General features: G+C 39.2%; 1 protein-coding gene and 1 long non-coding RNA gene across 8 annotated transcripts; one reads left to right on the plus strand and one right to left on the minus strand.

Moving 5' to 3' along the window:
• Nucleotides 1-1,867: 1,867 nt before the first annotated feature.
• Nucleotides 1,868-4,240, minus strand: LOC148800758 (uncharacterized). Its single transcript, XR_016068584.1, has 3 exons — nt 2,986-4,240; nt 2,551-2,905; nt 1,868-2,480 (listed from the first exon to the last, which is right to left on the minus strand). It is a non-coding gene; the product is annotated as an uncharacterized LOC148800758 (long non-coding RNA).
• Nucleotides 4,241-8,215: 3,975 nt separating this feature from the next.
• LOC104605113 (uricase-2 isozyme 2-like) lies at nt 8,216-17,603 on the plus strand. Of its 7 annotated transcripts, none has more exons than XM_088902891.1 (5): nt 8,216-8,333; nt 8,854-8,912; nt 15,943-16,035; nt 17,191-17,265; nt 17,356-17,603. In XM_088902891.1, the coding sequence occupies exons 1-5, from the start codon at nt 8,255-8,257 to the stop codon at nt 17,419-17,421; spliced, it is 372 nt and encodes a 123-aa protein (XP_088759017.1). In that variant the 5' UTR covers nt 8,216-8,254; the 3' UTR covers nt 17,422-17,603. The 7 variants fall into 7 exon arrangements, 4 of the variants coding, with proteins under 4 accessions (XP_088759017.1, XP_088759019.1, XP_010268037.1 ...); XR_016085388.1 differs by lacking the exons at nt 8,216-8,333; nt 8,854-8,912 and adding exons at nt 13,416-13,729; nt 13,818-13,884; XM_088902893.1 differs by lacking the exon at nt 17,191-17,265.
• Nucleotides 17,604-18,501: the final 898 nt, after the last annotated feature.

Below are 18,501 nucleotides of genomic sequence, written 5' to 3' on the forward strand. Positions count from 1 at the left end.
ATCTTCGAGAGGGCACTTCCCCGGAGGATCGAGCAGAAGCGAAAAGATTCTACCGTTGTTCCCACATGCTTCCATACTTGAAGTGCCTTCCCCAGCCGAAGCAGACTATGTCCTTAGGGAGATATATGAGGGCATTTGCGGAGATCACCCCGGCGTGCGCACACTAGCCCATAAGGCGCTCCAACAGGGGTATTTCTGGCCAATGGTGAAGCAGGATGCCACCCAGTTAGTGCGGAAGTGCGATAGTTGCCAACGTCACTCTAATCTCCATCACCAGCCTACGACCCCTTTGAAGCCAATCGCCCAGTGGGGAATAGACATCCTCGGCCCCTTCCCCACCGCGATTGCGTAGAAGTTCCTTCTCATAGCGGTGAACTACTTCACAAAGTGGGTAGAAGTCGAAGCTATGGCACGCATCACCACCCACAATGCCCGAAACTTCTTTTGGCAAGGCATTGTCTACCGCTTCGGTATCCCGTGCGTGCTCATACAAACAATGGAACACAGTTCACCGACAAGAAGTTCGAAGCCCTCTGTGCCGACCTAAGGATCGATCACCGGACTACCGCAGTACACCGACCTCAGAGCAACGGGCAGACCGAGGTAACCAACCACATCTTGCTACATGGCCTAAAAACACGCCTAGATCAGGCCAAGGGAAGGTGGATTGAGGAGTTGTCGAGCATTCTTTAGGCCTATAGGATGACCCCGCGAACTATCACTGGAGAGACCCCTTTCAGTCTGACATACGGGGCTGAAGCCATGATCCCCATGGAAATAGGTTCCCCAACCCTTTGGACCGAGCTCTTTGACTTGGGGCAGAATGACGAAGATCTATGTGCGGAGTTGGACCTAGTAGAAGAAGCTCGGGACCGAGCACATGTGAAGATGGTTGCACAACAGTAGAAGATGGCACGACATTACGATTCGAAGGTAAGAAGACGTGAATTCAAAGACAGGAGACTTCGTTCGGCATAGAGTCATAGTCCCCACACCAAGAGAAGGAAAGCTCGGACCGAACTGGGAAGGGTCGTACAGGGTCACTAGAGTCCTCGAACCGAGTACTTATAGACTTGAAGACCTCGAAGGCTGACCAATACCGAGGAGTTGGAACTCGGCAAACTTTAGGATGTACTACCAGTAAACCTACAACTAATAAAAGTCTCCTTTTAAGCTACTTCTTTGACCTAAAGGCACACCCACACCCACCGCTAACACCACACACGCACATGCCAAGCCGCACTGCCAACTGAGTTGACTCCGCCGATCCCCAAACAGCTAAGCCCATTACGCCCAACTCGGCAACGCATTGCCGACCAAGCTACCCGACTCAACTGCCAATGGCTAAACCTAAATGTGGAGGAAGAACACCCCCACCCGCCAAGGCCTGAGGGCAATCGAGGAACTCCACACAACCTCCGGTTAACGGCTGAGCTAGCTGGGAAACGACTAGCCTTAGAAGGGCCCCAAAGGCTCTCGAGACCAGAAACTGAGCATCCCATTGCTAAGAGCTCGGGAACCAAAAGATCTCGAACAACGACACCTCGGTTAGCACAAGACTAGGGATGCCGAGCCATAGCCCGGTCGGCTACACCTTGACCAGCACAACACTAGGGACGCCGAGGCATAGCCCGGCCGGCTACATCTCGGCCAACTATACCTCAGCTGACGAACTAAAATCGCGAAGTACAAAGAGGCCGCCCAAGGCACAACTGACACCGGCCCATGCAATAGCACGACCGGCCACACTCCGACCAACAGAATCGCACAAGATAGAAGCATAGCCCAGCCCGACACACAACAACCCGGCCAGATAGGCTTCGGCTGGAAAAAGAGGTACAAGTGTAGCAACACGGGATCAAATAAAGAAACATTAACATTCAACTAAACTGTTCATTACATCGTTTAAGGCTCGACATACCGATCCCAAAAAAAAAAGAACACAGAAAATAATAAGCATAGGAGACAGCCGATCAATCCTCAGCGGCAGAGTCAACAGCACCGACAACGGCTTCAACCTCATCTTCAACTCCCTCGGTGGACCCTTACGGAGAATTTGGATCAAAGGCATCCCAGCCTTACGACTCAATGGCCAACTCTGGGTGGCGGCGAAGGATCCTTCATCGGAAAAGATTGAACCCAGCCGTGAAGGAGGCCTCAGCGTACTTGTCCATATGTAGTTGCATCTCCTCCGATGCCTTGTAATCATTGATAGCTTCCTCAGCGGCCTCCTGCCTCAACCTGCCCCTCTCAGCCTTAAGCTCGGCGATCTCTCGCTTCATCTCCCAAACAAGACTACTTTGCTCGGACAGCTACACATTTAGCTCAGCCACCTTCCTCTCTAGCGCGGCCGACCGCTCCCCAGCGGCCTGAAGCTCCACCAACTGGGCCTTCTTCCATAGGTACTCAGAGTGTTCCTGCTCGTACGATGATCGAAGGTCTCGGAGATGATCAACCAGCGCGATCTCCACACAAGCATTCTGCAGACGAACATGATAAGTATACCGAAAAGGAGAGCAAAACACAAGGAATAAGAAGAAGAGGATTTACCTATGCAACAGACCGCAACAGTGCACACTCCAAGGCTCCGCTACCGACCCCGACCGATTCCCAAGCTATTGACATTGTCATGATTCCCCGTAGTAACTACTCGGGAACCCCAAGCATCTCTAGATTATCATCCACGTGAACTGACCACCTCGACACGTGTAGACCCGAGCTGCTGTCTGCCTCAGTTATCGACACACCTGCGGAACGACGGACCCCTTCAGGGTCAACCACGACAATGTCGTCCACCTCGACCTCCCGCTACCAGACTCTTCTTCACTGACGAGTTGCCCTGTCATCGGATTGTGCTTGCTCTTCTGCTTCGAGATGACCCTCCGGTTGCACACCATACTCACACCTGCAACACAGGATACCCAAGGTAAGTACAAAGCAGACAAGGTAAATTTAACTCAGCAAACAAAAGTAAAGGAAACAGACCGGCCACCCTTTCCATCAGCCCGGCAAGCATTAGCATCTCCGAGCATGTGTACGCGATAATGTCGATTTCGTGGATCATGCTTAGGGCCGACCTCTCCTCCCAAGTAAGTGCCAACCATTGGGGCTGCGATAGAGTCATCCTCGGCCCCCGCATCTCAACAGGAAAAGGGAGACCCCCGGGGATGCGCACAAAGAAGAAAGACTCCTTCCAGTGCTTCATAGAAGAAGGGGCCCCGACCAACGACCGAATATTCCGCCGAGTGGAGAAGTAATAGTACCCCTGATAGTTGTGAATGCCAAACACTCTTGCAAGCAATACTAAGGATAGCCCCCCCCCCCTCTTCCCTTTTATAACCATCAAGGGCACTGACCGAGGAGAGATCAACGGTGCAGATGAAACACCTATGACAACGCCTCGGAAGGCCAATTGACGTGACCAATAACGTACGGCAAGAGGCCTTAGAAACCGAAGCTGCACCCTCGACAGGCAGCGGTTGCACCCATTAATTGCGTCGATTCAACTACAGTACCGATCCAACCTTTGACGCAGAGACCCGCAATACCGATCCAACCTTTGACGCAGAGACCCGCAATACCGGTCCAACCTTCGACACGGATCCTTGGCTAGGCCACTCAAATCCTTGGCTAGGCAACTTACGACCACAAGGCCGCACAGTAGTCTGGCCGAGCACTCCCCATCCTCGACAATAGAACTGGGGAAGTGGTTCGGGAACTGAAATTTTGGTTCTCATTTAAGTTCTACAGCCGACAATCGGAGGACTCCTCGACAACGACCAACACGACATAGATGATACGCATGCTCGGAAGTTCCTCGGCCGGGTAACGAACCTAGGGAACCTCATCCCTCGGCTTCGAAACGGGGGAAGTGATGCTGGGGACATGGCTGAGCTGGCCCAGAGGCCCGTGGCCATCTATCACAACTCGGCCACATCAGCACAGTTTGGCCGAGCTACGACATTACCATGATCCCGCCGACCACGTCAGCTACGCCCCTCACAAATAAGCCTGCCTAGCGGATAGGGATGGGAAGACAACTCCACCGTGTAGGACTCTACCCCCTGTAACATCGGCGGGGAACTCTGCCTCGATTTCCCTAGAAACCTACTCCAATCTGGATACGGACCCTCTGGCTATAAAAAGGTACTCAATGCTCGGGGTAAGGGACTCTCCCAACTTCTAACACCCATACTACTAATTAGCCTGGACCAGCATCCCTATAGCTCGGGCCAGCCATCCACCACCTCCTTGCAGGTCTTAAAGCACGGCCTCATTATTGAAACTCAACCCCGACCTACCAGCAATGACTATCTGATTGCCATCATTGATTCTTGCATTACCTCATATTGAGCGGCATCACCAACCAAATGCAGCCTTAATAAATATTTCAGTTCAGGTCTTTCCATACTCAGGCCATTAATGCTCTAGTCCACTTCCTCCGCCCGTCCGCCGTGGTTATGGGTTTGGTGCAATAAAGGTGGTCTCAGCGGATGAAGTCAGAGATTTTTTTTTTTCTCTTCTAATTTTTTGGTTGATGGCCGTTCAGGTTCTTGATTAAATAACAAAACGTGTGATGTCTGTAGAAAGATATATCCAGATTAGCTAAAAAGACATTTTGTTAACCAAGTAATGACTCGTGGAATTAAGATCAATTCAAGGAAAAGTTTCCAACTGCTGTTTTGTTAAATTTTCTCTGGTTTAGTGGTGAAAAATGACTTATAAGTTGCAACTGCCTGATTTTGCTTTGATTAGTCAAAAAGATTAACAAAAAAAAAAAACCTTTCACTCGATCTAAACACATTTTTTACTTAAGTCATTACCAAACAATTATGTTTTATGGTAACCAGAAAGTGAGGTAGAAATGATAATAGACAGATTCTACTTCTACATTGAATGTGACAAGGAACAACACCTAATATCACTACTTATTAATAAAAAGGGTAAGACCATGACTCAATTCAATTCAGCTCAACCAACTAGAAGTTAGATGATATAAAAATGAACACATCAATTCTTACACTTAGTAAAGTCCTTCAGGCAATGTATATACTTGAAGGTTTGAAGGTCTGTTTAAATCCATGTTCAGATTAATAATATTTTTTTTATTTATAAGGAAAAAATATATCATCATCATCATCAAAACCTTATCCCAACCATATCTAGCTGGTTATATGAGTCTTGTTTCGTTATTCCATTATGTTTAATGACATATTCATTAAATTATTAAATTATTAGTGCTTAAATCCTTTTTTACTATTATAGCCCATGTCATTCATTTTGGTTGTATCCAACTTCGTTTCAAATAACTGAGGGGTAGTCCAGTTAGTGCGTTGGTAAATTGCCCTAGCAGTTGTGCGGTTTCAAATCCCACTATTATCATTTCTTTAAGAAAAGAGATGTTGATGTGATGTTGTACTGTTCATTTAAAAGAGTAGTGAATCCTTATGGGAGTGCCACGCAGTGATTAATACAAAAAAAAAAAAAAAAAACTTCATTTCAAATAAGATCATATCATATACATCCTCTTTTATCAAAATAGTGATTTGGGCACTCTCATAATTTTGATAAACGAAGCATTCTTCTTATGGCCATACTAAATCTATTTTGGTTAGACTTAGTTTGGAATGAGTGCAAATGCAAATATATACAGTGCAAAGTCTTGTACATTGTATTTCTAAACATGTTTATGCACTTTTCCCAAATTGAGCCTTATGAGGAAAAAAAGAGATATTCATAATATAATTAATGTCCAGCTGTCCACTACTTAACCTTTAAATGGGTGCCTTCAGAAGGGGTGTTCATTCGGTTGGGTTGAGTTGGGTCGAAAATAGAACCTAACCAACATTTTGGCTATGTCATTTTCATGACTAACCAACATTTTGGTTATATCAAACAAGATACGAAACTGAACCAAATCAAACTGAATTTAAATCGGTTTTTTTGGTTTTAATTCGGTTAACTCATTTAGTTAAAATATAAATGTTGTTTATATTTATATTAATGATTATTATTAAAATATAACAACATTTATAATTAAAATACATATTATATATTATTATTAATATAAATAGTAATGTTAGTATATATTAATGCCAATATTAATATGAATATTTATAATTAAAATGTAAATATATGTGTATATTTTGGTTAATTCAGTTTTTGGTGTGGTTCGATTGCATTTTTTTCTCAAACCGAACTGAAAACTGAAAATTTTAAAATCTTAAAACAGAATCGAACCAAAAACCAAAATAACCAAATCGAATTGACTAATTCAGTTCGGTTCTCGATTTGATAACGGAATTTGAACAGCCCTAGCCTTCAGTAACCTAGGGTAGACTACTATTGTAAAAAATAGGTGACAAAAGGAGACCAACGTTGATCAATACCATACCATTTATCAAAACTTGGGGTCGCCCAAATCACTAGCCAATTTAATGCATCTATTCAAGGCAAAGGAGAAGCCTTTGGTGATGTTTTGCATCGATGTTGTTTTCTGAGAAAACGATGCCATGTAGGTGCCACATCAGAGAAAGTGATGCTTCAAACAACGCCTTCATGTTTGGTATTGTTTTTTTAGAAAAAAAAAAAAAGGTTGCTCTAGACCACACCTTGGAAATCGGAAAAATGTGGTCTGGAGCAATGCCAAATTCAATATTTTCTAAGAAAACATTGCATTGCTGCCAACGGTGCAATGATGTGGCATCAATATGGCATCATCTTAGACATTGGATAATATAGATCAATATTAAAAACATTACTGCTAACACTGATACCAAACACCTACTTTTATTTATTAGCAAAAATTAAACTACTGAATGCAATCATTCTATTGAAGAGATAATATAAAACAAGTAACAAGTAACAATTAAGATATATCTAGAAAACCATATCCTTGTAAGAGCTAGTCTATTTTAGAGGATATAACAAATTATAGTGAATAGATCTGAGTTGTACTTTTTAAAATGTATGTTATGCAATAACAGGATTTATACATAAGAGTTGGATACCGATTTTAATCCAAAAGCTTAGATCATTAGATTATGAGCCAATCCTTATATATAAATCTCTAAAATTATCTCTTTTCTTTTTATTAACCATATGATTAATAGTAAACTATGAGAACAGCAAGCGCCCATGGTTTTATATGTCGTTCTACATTTTATTATATTGATCAAACGCATTCTACAATGAGAAAAGCTCTCAATATAAAGGTTTCTTGATTCAAAAGGAAAAGGAAGAACACGGTCTTCCCTGGGTAGAGTATTGAGAAAGCATTTGAATAACAATAAATCAAATAATTCACGTTTGGTTAACTTGTCATGATCAGAGACGTTGGTCTGATCAAGATCAACTTTTGAACAACTTTGATCTAATCGGTCTGTAAAGGAGAAAAAAAATCAAGCCACTGGAAATTTAAAAACAAAAATACACAAAGAGAGAAAAAGAAGCCCAGAAGCAAGCCCATTTCATTATTGGCCTAAGAACCCAACTTCCGTGACGAGATAAACAGATGAAGTCAAAACAAAGCAGGTTTAGGTTAAACAGAAGTCAGCAACAAGTAAAAGTTGGTGACTTACATTCCAACCGTCCACATCCCTTTAATTTTGCAATGGAATTTACATATTTAACCTTATCCGTATAGGAAAGGAAGTAGCACAGCAGAAGGTAGCATTTCTCTCTCTCTCTGGTTAACCCGCTTTTTCTTGAAAGGGGTCGACCCAGAATATAGTTTTCGAGATGGGGTCTGGTCACACATTCCAACTGTCCATTCTCTTCCCAATTTTACTTTCAATTATATAAGACTGGACGGTCGGATCATTTGACCCAGAAACTTATCAAGGTTCTGGGTCCGGTTTTACACCCAAAAATCAGACCCGGGAATCGGTGGTCAAAGTGTGGTTGGTTTTTAAAACCATGGTCAATAATAGGGTGATTTCTTTTTTGATTAAATGGGCTACACAGCTCTGGAGGTAGCACATTCCCAAGAATTAACGTTAAAGGTCTCGAAATGAGCCCATTCAAAACAGAAGGCTTATGAACTTTGTGATTTCGTGACTATGCCAGAGAAAGTAGCTGGGAGATCGTTGACGGAAATAGAAATGTAAGAATTAAACAAGGGTATTTTGGTCAATCAAAGAAAAATGCTTTTGTAATACACAATCTACAGCTATAAGATTATTTGTATAAATATCAAACAAATGACTTCCTTCCTCTCCCCTCAGGCCTTTCAGTTCTCTCAAGAGGTTATGAGATGGCATTCTCGTTAACCTGGAAATGTTGGATCTTTCTTCTAACTCTCTTCTTCTTTTCTGTCTCCTGCTGCATATCAGGTAGGTCTGTACATTAATATTAGGCATAAAATTTCTTATAATATATATATATATATATATATATATATAGTTTCTGTTTAAATGTGAACAGCAGCATTTGTATGGGCGTGGGCTTATTGCACTCTCCGAGTTCAGATTTGCTTCTCATAGAGCGTGCCCATGGGTGGAGCCATGGCCCCCTTATGGTCCAAAAGTCCCTATCATAATAGAGTTTTCCATATAAATTTCCCCTCTTCTTCCACTCCTCGAATATCTTCCCATGAATGAAAATATACAAATATAGAAGATATTCCAAACTTGCGGCCGCAAGTGTTGTGATATCGGTGCGAGGCACGCTGGAAAGAATAAATCAGATTAATAAAAATCATCTGGCTCAAACTGAATTCTGATCCATTCATAGCTTTTAGTTGTGAGGGGAGGTGGCCATAATCCATTTAATACCCTCCTTTATATTTGAATTTAATTTTTTTTTTTCAAGTGTTGGAATTTAACAATGTGAGTTTGACGGGAGAATGTGCAGAGGGCGACCCAACGTCTCAAATCGTGGGGAGAGCGTTGCAGTGTTTCGACAATGGTTATGTAAGTTAGACCCTGTATGAAAGATGTTTGATTTTTGCTTTGTTTTTTAACTTAAAATGAAAACGAATGCCAAAACCAAAACCAAAACCAAAACAACGCTCTAACGTGAAACGATATGGTTGTTGAACCACAGTTTCGACTGTTTCTACTATGTGTACTGACAATTGGCGTTCTGTTTAATTTGTGATTTCATATTTTATTGAAACAAAATAATTAAGATATACAAAAGGTGCTACGAAGCTTATAGACTGACGGAGAGCGGGCGGCTGGACGTGCCCCGTCAAGAAACCGACGCATTCTGCGGAGGGCCTTGCTTTGTGGAGACGGACCTGGTTCTCCGCTGCGTCAGTCATGTATTATCTCACTTCACATTTTACAATAGAGCCACCCTACGAGACGTCAGAAACACACTCAGGGCCGGATGCAGCTACGGTCGAGATAGAGGTAATCCCATCCCGCCCGCCCCAACTTGTTGATTTTGACTGACGCCTCGTTCGTTTTTACTTGCATTAATATAATATGGCCCTTATCGGTTATGGCCCTTTTTGGTATGTTTTTCTGTGTGGGTTGTCGGTTTTTTAGAAGTCTAGTATTTTGTTTTTCGGTCTTTTTTTTATTTGGCTGGAGGAATTTTTCGTCCAAAGATTGTATTCTGAAATTATACAAGAAGTTCGATTCGAGCTTATTTTAGAAAACTAAAAATGGAGTTTCTCGTCTTTTTTTGTCTCATCTTTGTGCAAAAAGGTGCGCCTCAACCAAACGATCTTTAAACTGCAAAAATCATTACATAAAAATTCACTACATCGTTGGCTGTAAAATCTTCCAAAAGATCTTTAAAAAAAAACTTTCCAATTGGCAAGTGCTTTTTAGGTAAAATATATTAGGATAAATAAGGCCTTGTTTGGTTCGCGGGAATAAGGGTTTGGAATCGGAATCAGAAAGAAATAGTTATTCCGATTCCAACTATTTGGTTGGGTGGAATTTGAATCCCATTCCTACTGGAATGGCATTTCCCCATTTGAGGGAATGAGATCATTCATTGTCTCTTCCTTAGGAATGAAATCCTATTCATGCTGATTTTAATTCCCATTCTCATTCCTATCTGAAACAAGCATACTATAGGAATGGACCATTCCGATTCTGATTCTAAAGGATTTCAATTCCGATTCCAACTGCAATCCAAAAAAACCCTAGGTTTTTTAATATTTTTATGCTATTCAGGGGATGGGTAAATTGCTTACTGATCTTGCAAGGGTAACTAATACTCTCCGATATCTTCATGAACAATTTACTAGTTGATCAATTTATCCGAAAAAAGGAAGGGGGCCTATGAATTATTATGATAATTAACATTTGAATTTATTAACATTCAATTCAATTAACAAGAATTAAGTAGAATGTTGTTGACATTGCAGGAAACTTCAACGTGTGGTACTACATGTATCGTGCCAACGACGGTTACTACGGCGACCCTTATAACCGTTTTCATTTTGACAGTGCCCACAAGGCAGCCCTCAACCCCATGCACATATACCTCCCATTCATCTTAGGGCTTCCTTTGTTGTTCTAGTATCACTAGTTCATCTATCAATTTTCTTTAATAGGGACAAGAAGAAGAAAACAAGAGGAGAGGCTCCTTAATGAATATATACTTGTAATTTTTTTTATGGGAACATACTTTTTTTGTACTTCATTTACTGATTAAATACAAAATAACTTTGTGCATAAAAAGCATTTTGTTAATTAGTGTTTTGAGAAATTATTCCTGTTTTGGGTAAATTTGATTTCTTTTTAATTAAACCAAATCATTTGCACAACATGCTAAAGTTGCGATTGGCTATATGTAAACCAAAAGAAAAGGAAGGGAAATTGTCTAAAACTCATTATAACTTTTCAAAACATCCAGGGAACCCCATGTCAATGATTCCCACAATACCCTAAAGCTGCTATTGGCTACACGTAAATTAAAAGAAAAAGAAGGGGAATTGTCTAAAACTCACAATGACTTTTCAGCATTTCTCTTAAACTCTCCATAACTTTTCAAAACATCCAGGGAATCCCATGTCAATATATTTTTTTCTAAAGCATAAATGCAATTTTTATAACCAAATTGCCCCTGAATGGCATGTCAGCCTTATTAATCGCATTCCTTTTTTTTTTATTTGAAGCTCTCTTTTTATTTAAACATGTAAATGGGCAGAAAATTTTTTAGATTGAAAATTTGAGATGTATTTTTGTTATTTCTTTATTATTAAAATTTTGCTTTATTTTCCATTTACAACAGAACAAAGGGTAAAATAGCAATCTACCAACATCTATTAATCTATTTAATGTCAACTTACTAACATGCATAGGGTTCCCTGGATGTTTTGAAAAATTACGTGAGTTTAAGAAAAATGCTAAAAACTCATGGTGAGTTTTAGACAATTTCCCAAAAAAGAATGATTTCTTTAAAAAAATGGTATTCAATTGAAAAAATAAATCATTTTTTTTTAATTTTCCTGTTGGCATAAGTTGAAAACAAGTGGGTCACCCCTAGGGCCCTTTTTTGGAAAATCTATTAAAGTATCCTTTAAGTTTTAGAAATGGACTTACTCTAACCTACTATTTAGAAATTGTATTAAAGTATCTCCAAACTTTATGACAATTGACTATAACTTCCCCTGCCATTAGCATCTGTTAATGGACATATGGATAAGACTGTTTTATCTTTCATTCCTCTTTAAATTTTCAAAACAAAATATTTGAATAAACCTACAACATTTGAACAGGAAGAATAGTTTTAGAACAACTGGTCCACCAATCCACTTGACTCTTCCGTCAACAACGCTTTAAACCTCTAGCTTCATTCTTCCAGTCCGGATGAGCTGGAGACAAAAGCATACACACCTGGCTGAATTATCTATCACAGTTGAACACGCCAGTGCTCACTGTGGGCCGGTACTGAATACTTGTATATTCAACCATGATAGGTAGTTCAGCCGGGTGTGTATGTTTTTGTCTCCAGGTAATCCGCTCCCTCATTTTTCTAGATAGTCCTTCACCGTTTCCACTGCCTCATCAGCCTTGCTTTGGGTTTCAGGTTCTCTCGTCATATCTTCTTTCTCCTCTTCTCTACTAACACCACCTCCGCTACTACAACTGGCAATTCATTGTTGGGTCGCAACTTATTATTCATGTGGAAAATTTGGCAATTCATTGGTGGTCTTCAACATGGATTTGGGAGTTTCAACAAACAAGCTTAAAGAAATTTTTGAAGCTTTTGATATGAAGTACCAACTAATAACCAAACACTTACCCCTAATATTTAAAATAGCTCTACTGATTATGTAATTTTCTGATTTTTAATTGGTTTATGTTAAATTAGTTTCTTATTTCGTTCTTCCCGGTTCTTTTCCCTAGGTTGGATCTGTTGAGTTCTATTTTAAAATTTTGAAGAATAGTAGAGGACAAAATCAACCACAAAATATGGTAACATTGAGATTAAAAAACAAAAATCTATTTGTCACATGTGAATGGATTGTCATGGAACGTTAATGGACACTAATGGCACGGAGGAATTAGTTAATTTTCAGAAAACTTGTGGGTACTTTAAGACAATTTCTAGGGGTAGAGCAAGTCAATTTCCTAAAACTCAATGGTACTTTAAAATATTTAACTTTTTCTGCTACAAATAGAACCTATTAATATATATTAAAGGGCAAATTTCTTAAACTACCATTGTGGTTTAGTTAATCGACTAACTTTACTCTTATTGTCTATATATTGTCTTAAAGTATCCCTAAGTTTTCTAACAATTGACATCACCGTTAAGTATCAACGAAGAAAATGAAATATCAAATTTGCCTTCCATTATACTTTAAAATTTCAAAATAAAACCCAACTGATGAAAATTTTCAAGAACTGTAATTTGCTCCGCACTCGCTGAACGGTTACTAGAAATTGCATTCAACGTCGATCATGAACTAGAATATCCCACCCCATTATGTATGTCCTCGTCGACAAGAAGTTACCATTTCCGATTGGCATATACAACCAAAATCGGTAGTACAATTAGGTATTTGCCGCCTGAGAGCTTCCAAAAACAAAGTGTTGCGACAACAAAAGCTGCCGATGTGTTCAGCTTTGGGATTGTTGCATTGAAGGTGGCTTCTAGTTGGCGAGCCATTGATCACACATACCCTGATGAGCAGATCATCCTGCTGGAGATAGTAGACTGCAGGATGGATCTTACAAGCTTGATCCATGTTAGGCTCATCTTTTCCCTCAATGACCCACAATCTAGACAAATGAGTTCTGGAAGCAGTTTTCGGAACTTACATTGCCAGCACTACCTGTAAGAGAATATCAACTTATTCATGGTTAAAGATAGTCCAAGCCGGCGGAATTTGTGACCGCCACTATAGGAATATCTAAGGCGGCGAACTTTCAAAGACCGCCGCCTACATTCATTTTAAAAACTGGCGCGGCCGTCATTAATGTACATTCGGCGGATTTTTATGGGAACCGGAATTAAACCGGTTTAACCTTATAATGGACCGGTGTGGAGAAACGTAGGTCGACAGAGAGGAAAAAATTTCTTTCTCCCGTGCGCGAAATCCCCTTCTGGTCGAGAAAAAATTTTTTTCTCCCGCCCAAAAGTTATTCTTCACGAGCAAGAAAATCTAGGTTTTTGCGATTTTCTAGGCGATTTAGAGCAAGAAAGTTGGGAAGAAAATCTCGATGTCTCTTCAAGAGTCGTAGAGAGGAGACTGGTTCTGAGCCCTCTTCAAGAGTTCCAGAGTTTGAGAGTTCGAGGGTTCGAGAGTTTGATAGAGGTCTGCCTTTGAATTTGATTTTCTTTTCATTTCCAGGTTGCTTCCCTCGTCAGAATAAATCTTATTCTTATTCTTATTTCGATCTTAGCTTTTCTCATCACAAACATACTCAAACCTGAGCCTAGAACTTCACTATCGTGGTTCCATTCTCAATGGTAAGTTTGTTAGATTTGTTTCGTTGTTTTTTGTTGATGGTTCATTGTTTTTCACTATCGTGGTTAACCGGTGGTTGTTTTGTTTTGTTTTAGTGTGGCAGCTGTTTTACTATTCACAATCTTTTTGTTTTGTTTTTACTATTCACGAATCTGTTCCCAGAAACCTTGTTTGTTTGATGGTTAACCGGTGGTTCAATCATTCAACCCATAACATAACAATGTCCAAAAAAAAAAAAGAAAACAGAAGTTGAAAAGCTCAATGGATCACCCCTCATCTGTTCGATCTTAAGTTTAGTTGAATTGTCTGTATTTTGTTTGGGGATTAATTCTTTTGAGACTGAGAGTTTTCAAACCACCCAATGGCCTCCCATTGTCCCAGTTCAAATTGGCAATCAATCATTTAAGGCACTCAGAGATATGATTGTAAGGGAAACATCATTGTTTATTTTTCTTTTTTTTTTTTCTTTTCCTTTGTTTGTTTCTTTTAATTTTGTGCTATATCATTAACTTTATTTTTGACATTGTTCTGATTATCTGCAACCGTTTTCTGTACACCTTATCTTATTGCTTGGAGTTGAGTTCATCAATTTTTCTTTTTGATAATTGGGTATGTATATGAAGTTCTGCAACAAACCCAACCTCTTCATTGGCCTCAAGAATTACTAATTTTCTGATTGCTAACATTTTTTGGCCAAAAACTCCCAACAGTATGGGTTGTCATTGCAACGATTCAACCTTGGACAGAACAGAGAGCACCTGATTACTCTCAAATGAACATAAGCAATGAATGATTTTCGGGCATGTCGGCCAATGAACCCTTGCATCATATCTGATAAGCTTTAAAAAATATTGAAAGTCAATAGCTTCTCACAGATCATCCAATTTAATGATAAACTCATTATTCCAGCATATCCCCAGGGGTTCTGATCTGGAATTAGCTACCCAGTCATGAGGGTACTCATCTAACAATGCCTTGTCTAATGAGTCAGCTAAATGCAACTCCCATAAACGCATCCTGCAGACTCTCTTGTAAGCCTCATAATCAGCTGCTTTTAGTCCTTCTGAAATCATATCCATCAAAAGCACTAGAACCAACTCCCCCTGAACTGATTACCTTGAGTAACACCTCAGCCAAACCAGGTGTCCAGAAAACTACAACAGCACAGCTCTTATCAACTAACTTGACCTCAAAATCTTCAGAGAAAACATCATGAGATGCATGGAGGATCTTCTTCAACACTCCAGCAGTCATCCCAGCCCTGAATCCCCACAAGAAAACCAAATCCTCTGTGGTCACTTTTCTTGTTTTATTTGTCAAGACCAAGATGTCTGTCAATTGGTTCTTTGAGACTGGAACAGCAAGGATAAAATATGTTACCATTGGTTCTTCCATTACTTTATCTATATCACCATTCAGGGTTTTGCAAGAACCATGAGTTATTTTCAATATTGAGCCAAGTTAAGCAAACAAATGTGTGATTCTTAACACATTATGTCCATGCTTCTTGCTTTCATTTTCTTCAGCTGATATGCGCTAATTAACCATTTGTCTACATCAAGGTACCTAATGCAAACTTTTTTTTTTCAATTTTTTACTCCATTTTTGTCCTTATTATCACTTTAGTTATGGATACACTGTTGGACTTCAGTGCTAAATTTATTGATTAGGATTAGAGGATTCTCCCTGTACTATTGAGGACCATTTTAGTTCTTTGTCCTTGTGGCTTCTACAGATTTTGTGGATTTCTGTGCGTATGTTATGCCACATTTATCAATATGAAGGTCGTTTCAAGGAAACAGTGGAATCCATGGAAACTTATGAAACTTATTTTCACAAAAAAAAATGAGATTGTAAAAAATTCCATTGTTAGTTTCATTTAGCATCATAGTTTGAGACAACTAAATGAAACTTATTTTCATGTACACATACAATTGGTGGCATGTTGCTATTTGTTGCTTAGAATGTCATTCCCCAATCAGCAAAGTATTAGAAGTTTATGACAAATATATGGAAAGAATTCATGAAAGTTATCTTAATTAAATTGGATCAATATGCAGGTATATGTCAAAGCAAAGGAATGCATGGAAGTTCTTTCTATGGAAGATTTTGCAGTTGAACTTGGGCAGCACTTCACATCATTTTATCAGCAGGTATATACCATTCTGACTTTGCAGCTACTGAAAATTTGTCTATTAGTATCTATACACACAGGCTAGCTGTTAAGAAAGGGTGTTCCAAGGTTTAAAACTTTATTGGAATTTCTGGAATTCCAATATTTCTTTACAGTTTCAAGCTAATCTCTCTCTCTCTCTCTCTCTCTCTATATATATATATATAATATAATATAATTCTGGTACAAAATAAAGGGAGATGGCAAGAAATCATAGGCAATTAAAAAGATAACATAAACATTAGAAGGAGAAAAGAAATAGAAAAAGACAAAATAGATCATACTGATAGAAACCAAGTATGCAAATATTGGGTTTTCCTGGAATAGGCATACTGTGGGAACAACTTTGTGTTTGTTTAGGAGAATTGTGATTGGAACCCTTAAGCTATGTTTGGTTTGAAGGAAAAGGTAGGGAATAAAAAGGAAAGTTAGGGAAACCTATACAAATTTTGTGAAGGTTTCCCTAACTTTCCTTTCCCCACTTTTTCCTTCAAACCAAACATAGCATTAAGGTTCCGGTTTTCCTAGTTGTTGCTTTTACTATCAATTATTTGTTCCTTTTTGTGATAAGCCCCTAATTTTCAAATAGAAAAAATGAAAAATATGATTTTGGTTCTCCATAACAGATCTCCTTTATTAGGACATTGGTATTAATTGAAATGTAATATAGTCAATAATAACTTATGTTATACTTTCTGAGACAGAAGACTTCAGATAAAAGTGACCTCAATTAGCAGCAGTTGGCATATCATCCTAGTATTGATCATTGGAACATAATAACTAAAAATTTTACATTCCTAGGGAGGAGGGTGCAATATTGTAAACAAGACCAAACCAAAAGGGAAAATAACTAAGGATTACTACCCAATCTTGATCCCAACTATCCGGAGTCTTGGGAGGGGTGTGGCATTTTTTACACAAATGGCCACTCCCAGATCAATCCTTAATGAATATGACATTGCAGTAATCTTTTAAAGTAGGCAAGAAAATAATTCCTTTAAAAATTACAAAACTGAGATATGTACTGCATAAACTGTTTTTTTATGGATGCTTATCAAAAATCAACAATTTTTTATGGATAACTGATCATTTTATTAAAAGTTCCAGCACCCTAATGATAGCTTACCCTATTTAGATTTGTTCAAGACTTTATTGTCTTAATTCCAAGGATATTTCTGTTAGCAAAGACTTCCAGATTGGAAATGAGCAGGTATTTTTCTCTGGCAACAGGTTTCATATAGTTCCTTTATTTATTGAAGCTATGTAGATCTGATGCAATCTATTGGACATTTTGGTTCAGGTTATAATTTATGCAGTGCTGTATTTAAAGCTGGGCAGAGCTTGGATGTCTTTTGGAGTCAATTAGGAGAATAAAGCACAAAGATTATTAGATATCTTAAATTATGATAGAAGTGGAAAGAAAGGAAGATGTGTTATATTATTTGACAAATTGAATTTTTTTTTGAAGTCCTTGTATTTTTTATGTCAATTGGATATTGTATTTGAATAATTCTTTTGGAAATAATAATAATTAGTTTTTTAATTTAATACATTACTTTTGTTTCAAATTACATTTTTATTTAAGTTATTTTTAATTATCATGAGATTTTCACTAAGCAGGTATAAAGTGATGAATTAGTAAAAGTGCTAGTGCAAAAAAAAAAAATTGTCGGAATAAATCTGATATAAAAATATAAAAAAACACCTAAATCATATAAAATCTAACCCGACAGTTTGAATCACCACCTAAAGATGGTGGGGATGTTTGAAAATAATAAGGCAGCGGTCTTTTAGGGCCTAAGCCGGTGGTCAAAACCGCCGCCTTATTAAGGCTAACCCGACGGATCCAATAGACCGCCACTTTAGAGCAACTTGAACTGCCTTCGCCCAGTCATCAAAGGCAGCGGTCATGTTAACCTAAGCTGGCGGTCCTGATCTAAGGCGGCAACTTTTTAGGGGGCAGATGCATGACCGCCGCCTTAGACCTAAGCCAGCAGTCTTATGACCTGGCTTCGATCCTCGTTACTCCCATTATAATTAAATAAGTTTCAGTACAAGGTATGGGTGGGCCTGTGCTTGTTCACGCTTCAATCCCAATGGGCTTTCGTGTGAGGGGGCGTCTTAGAGAATATCAACCTATTCAAAGAGCACATCTAATACAAGCACCACAACAGCTACATCTAATTCTTTTGGTTATGTCACCCCCTGGTGATAGCATTGGGTCCTTGTGATAGTAGTACCTACTCTGCAACCAGATTTCCCTTGGTTGATACCACCCTTCCCCTAGTTGATACACCCAGCGAAATATCCTTCAAGCTCAAGGAAATCATCATTGCTACAAACAATTTCTCTCATGCTCATAAAGTTGTAGAGCTGGACTCTAATACTGCTTGCCATGGTTACCTGGAAACTATCAGCATGTCCTGGTGAAGCAACTTGGCATGAA

This window comes from Nelumbo nucifera, chromosome 4 (genome assembly GCF_055504915.1).
Source record: "Nelumbo nucifera cultivar China Antique chromosome 4, China Antique-T2T, whole genome shotgun sequence".
NCBI classification, from domain to species: Eukaryota; Viridiplantae; Streptophyta; class Magnoliopsida; order Proteales; family Nelumbonaceae; genus Nelumbo; species Nelumbo nucifera.

Coding starts and splice junctions, on each gene's coding strand:
- LOC104605113 (XM_010269735.3), top strand. CDS start 8,255: ATGGCATTCTCGTTAACCTGGAAATGTTGGATCTTTCTTCTAACTCTC. Junction 8,334..8,853: donor TGTCTCCTGCTGCATATCAG/GTAGGTCTGTAC, acceptor GAGAATGTGCAG/AGGGCGACCCAACGTCTCAA. Junction 9,357..10,327: donor CAGCTACGGTCGAGATAGAG/GTAATCCCATCC, acceptor TTGACATTGCAG/GAAACTTCAACGTGTGGTAC.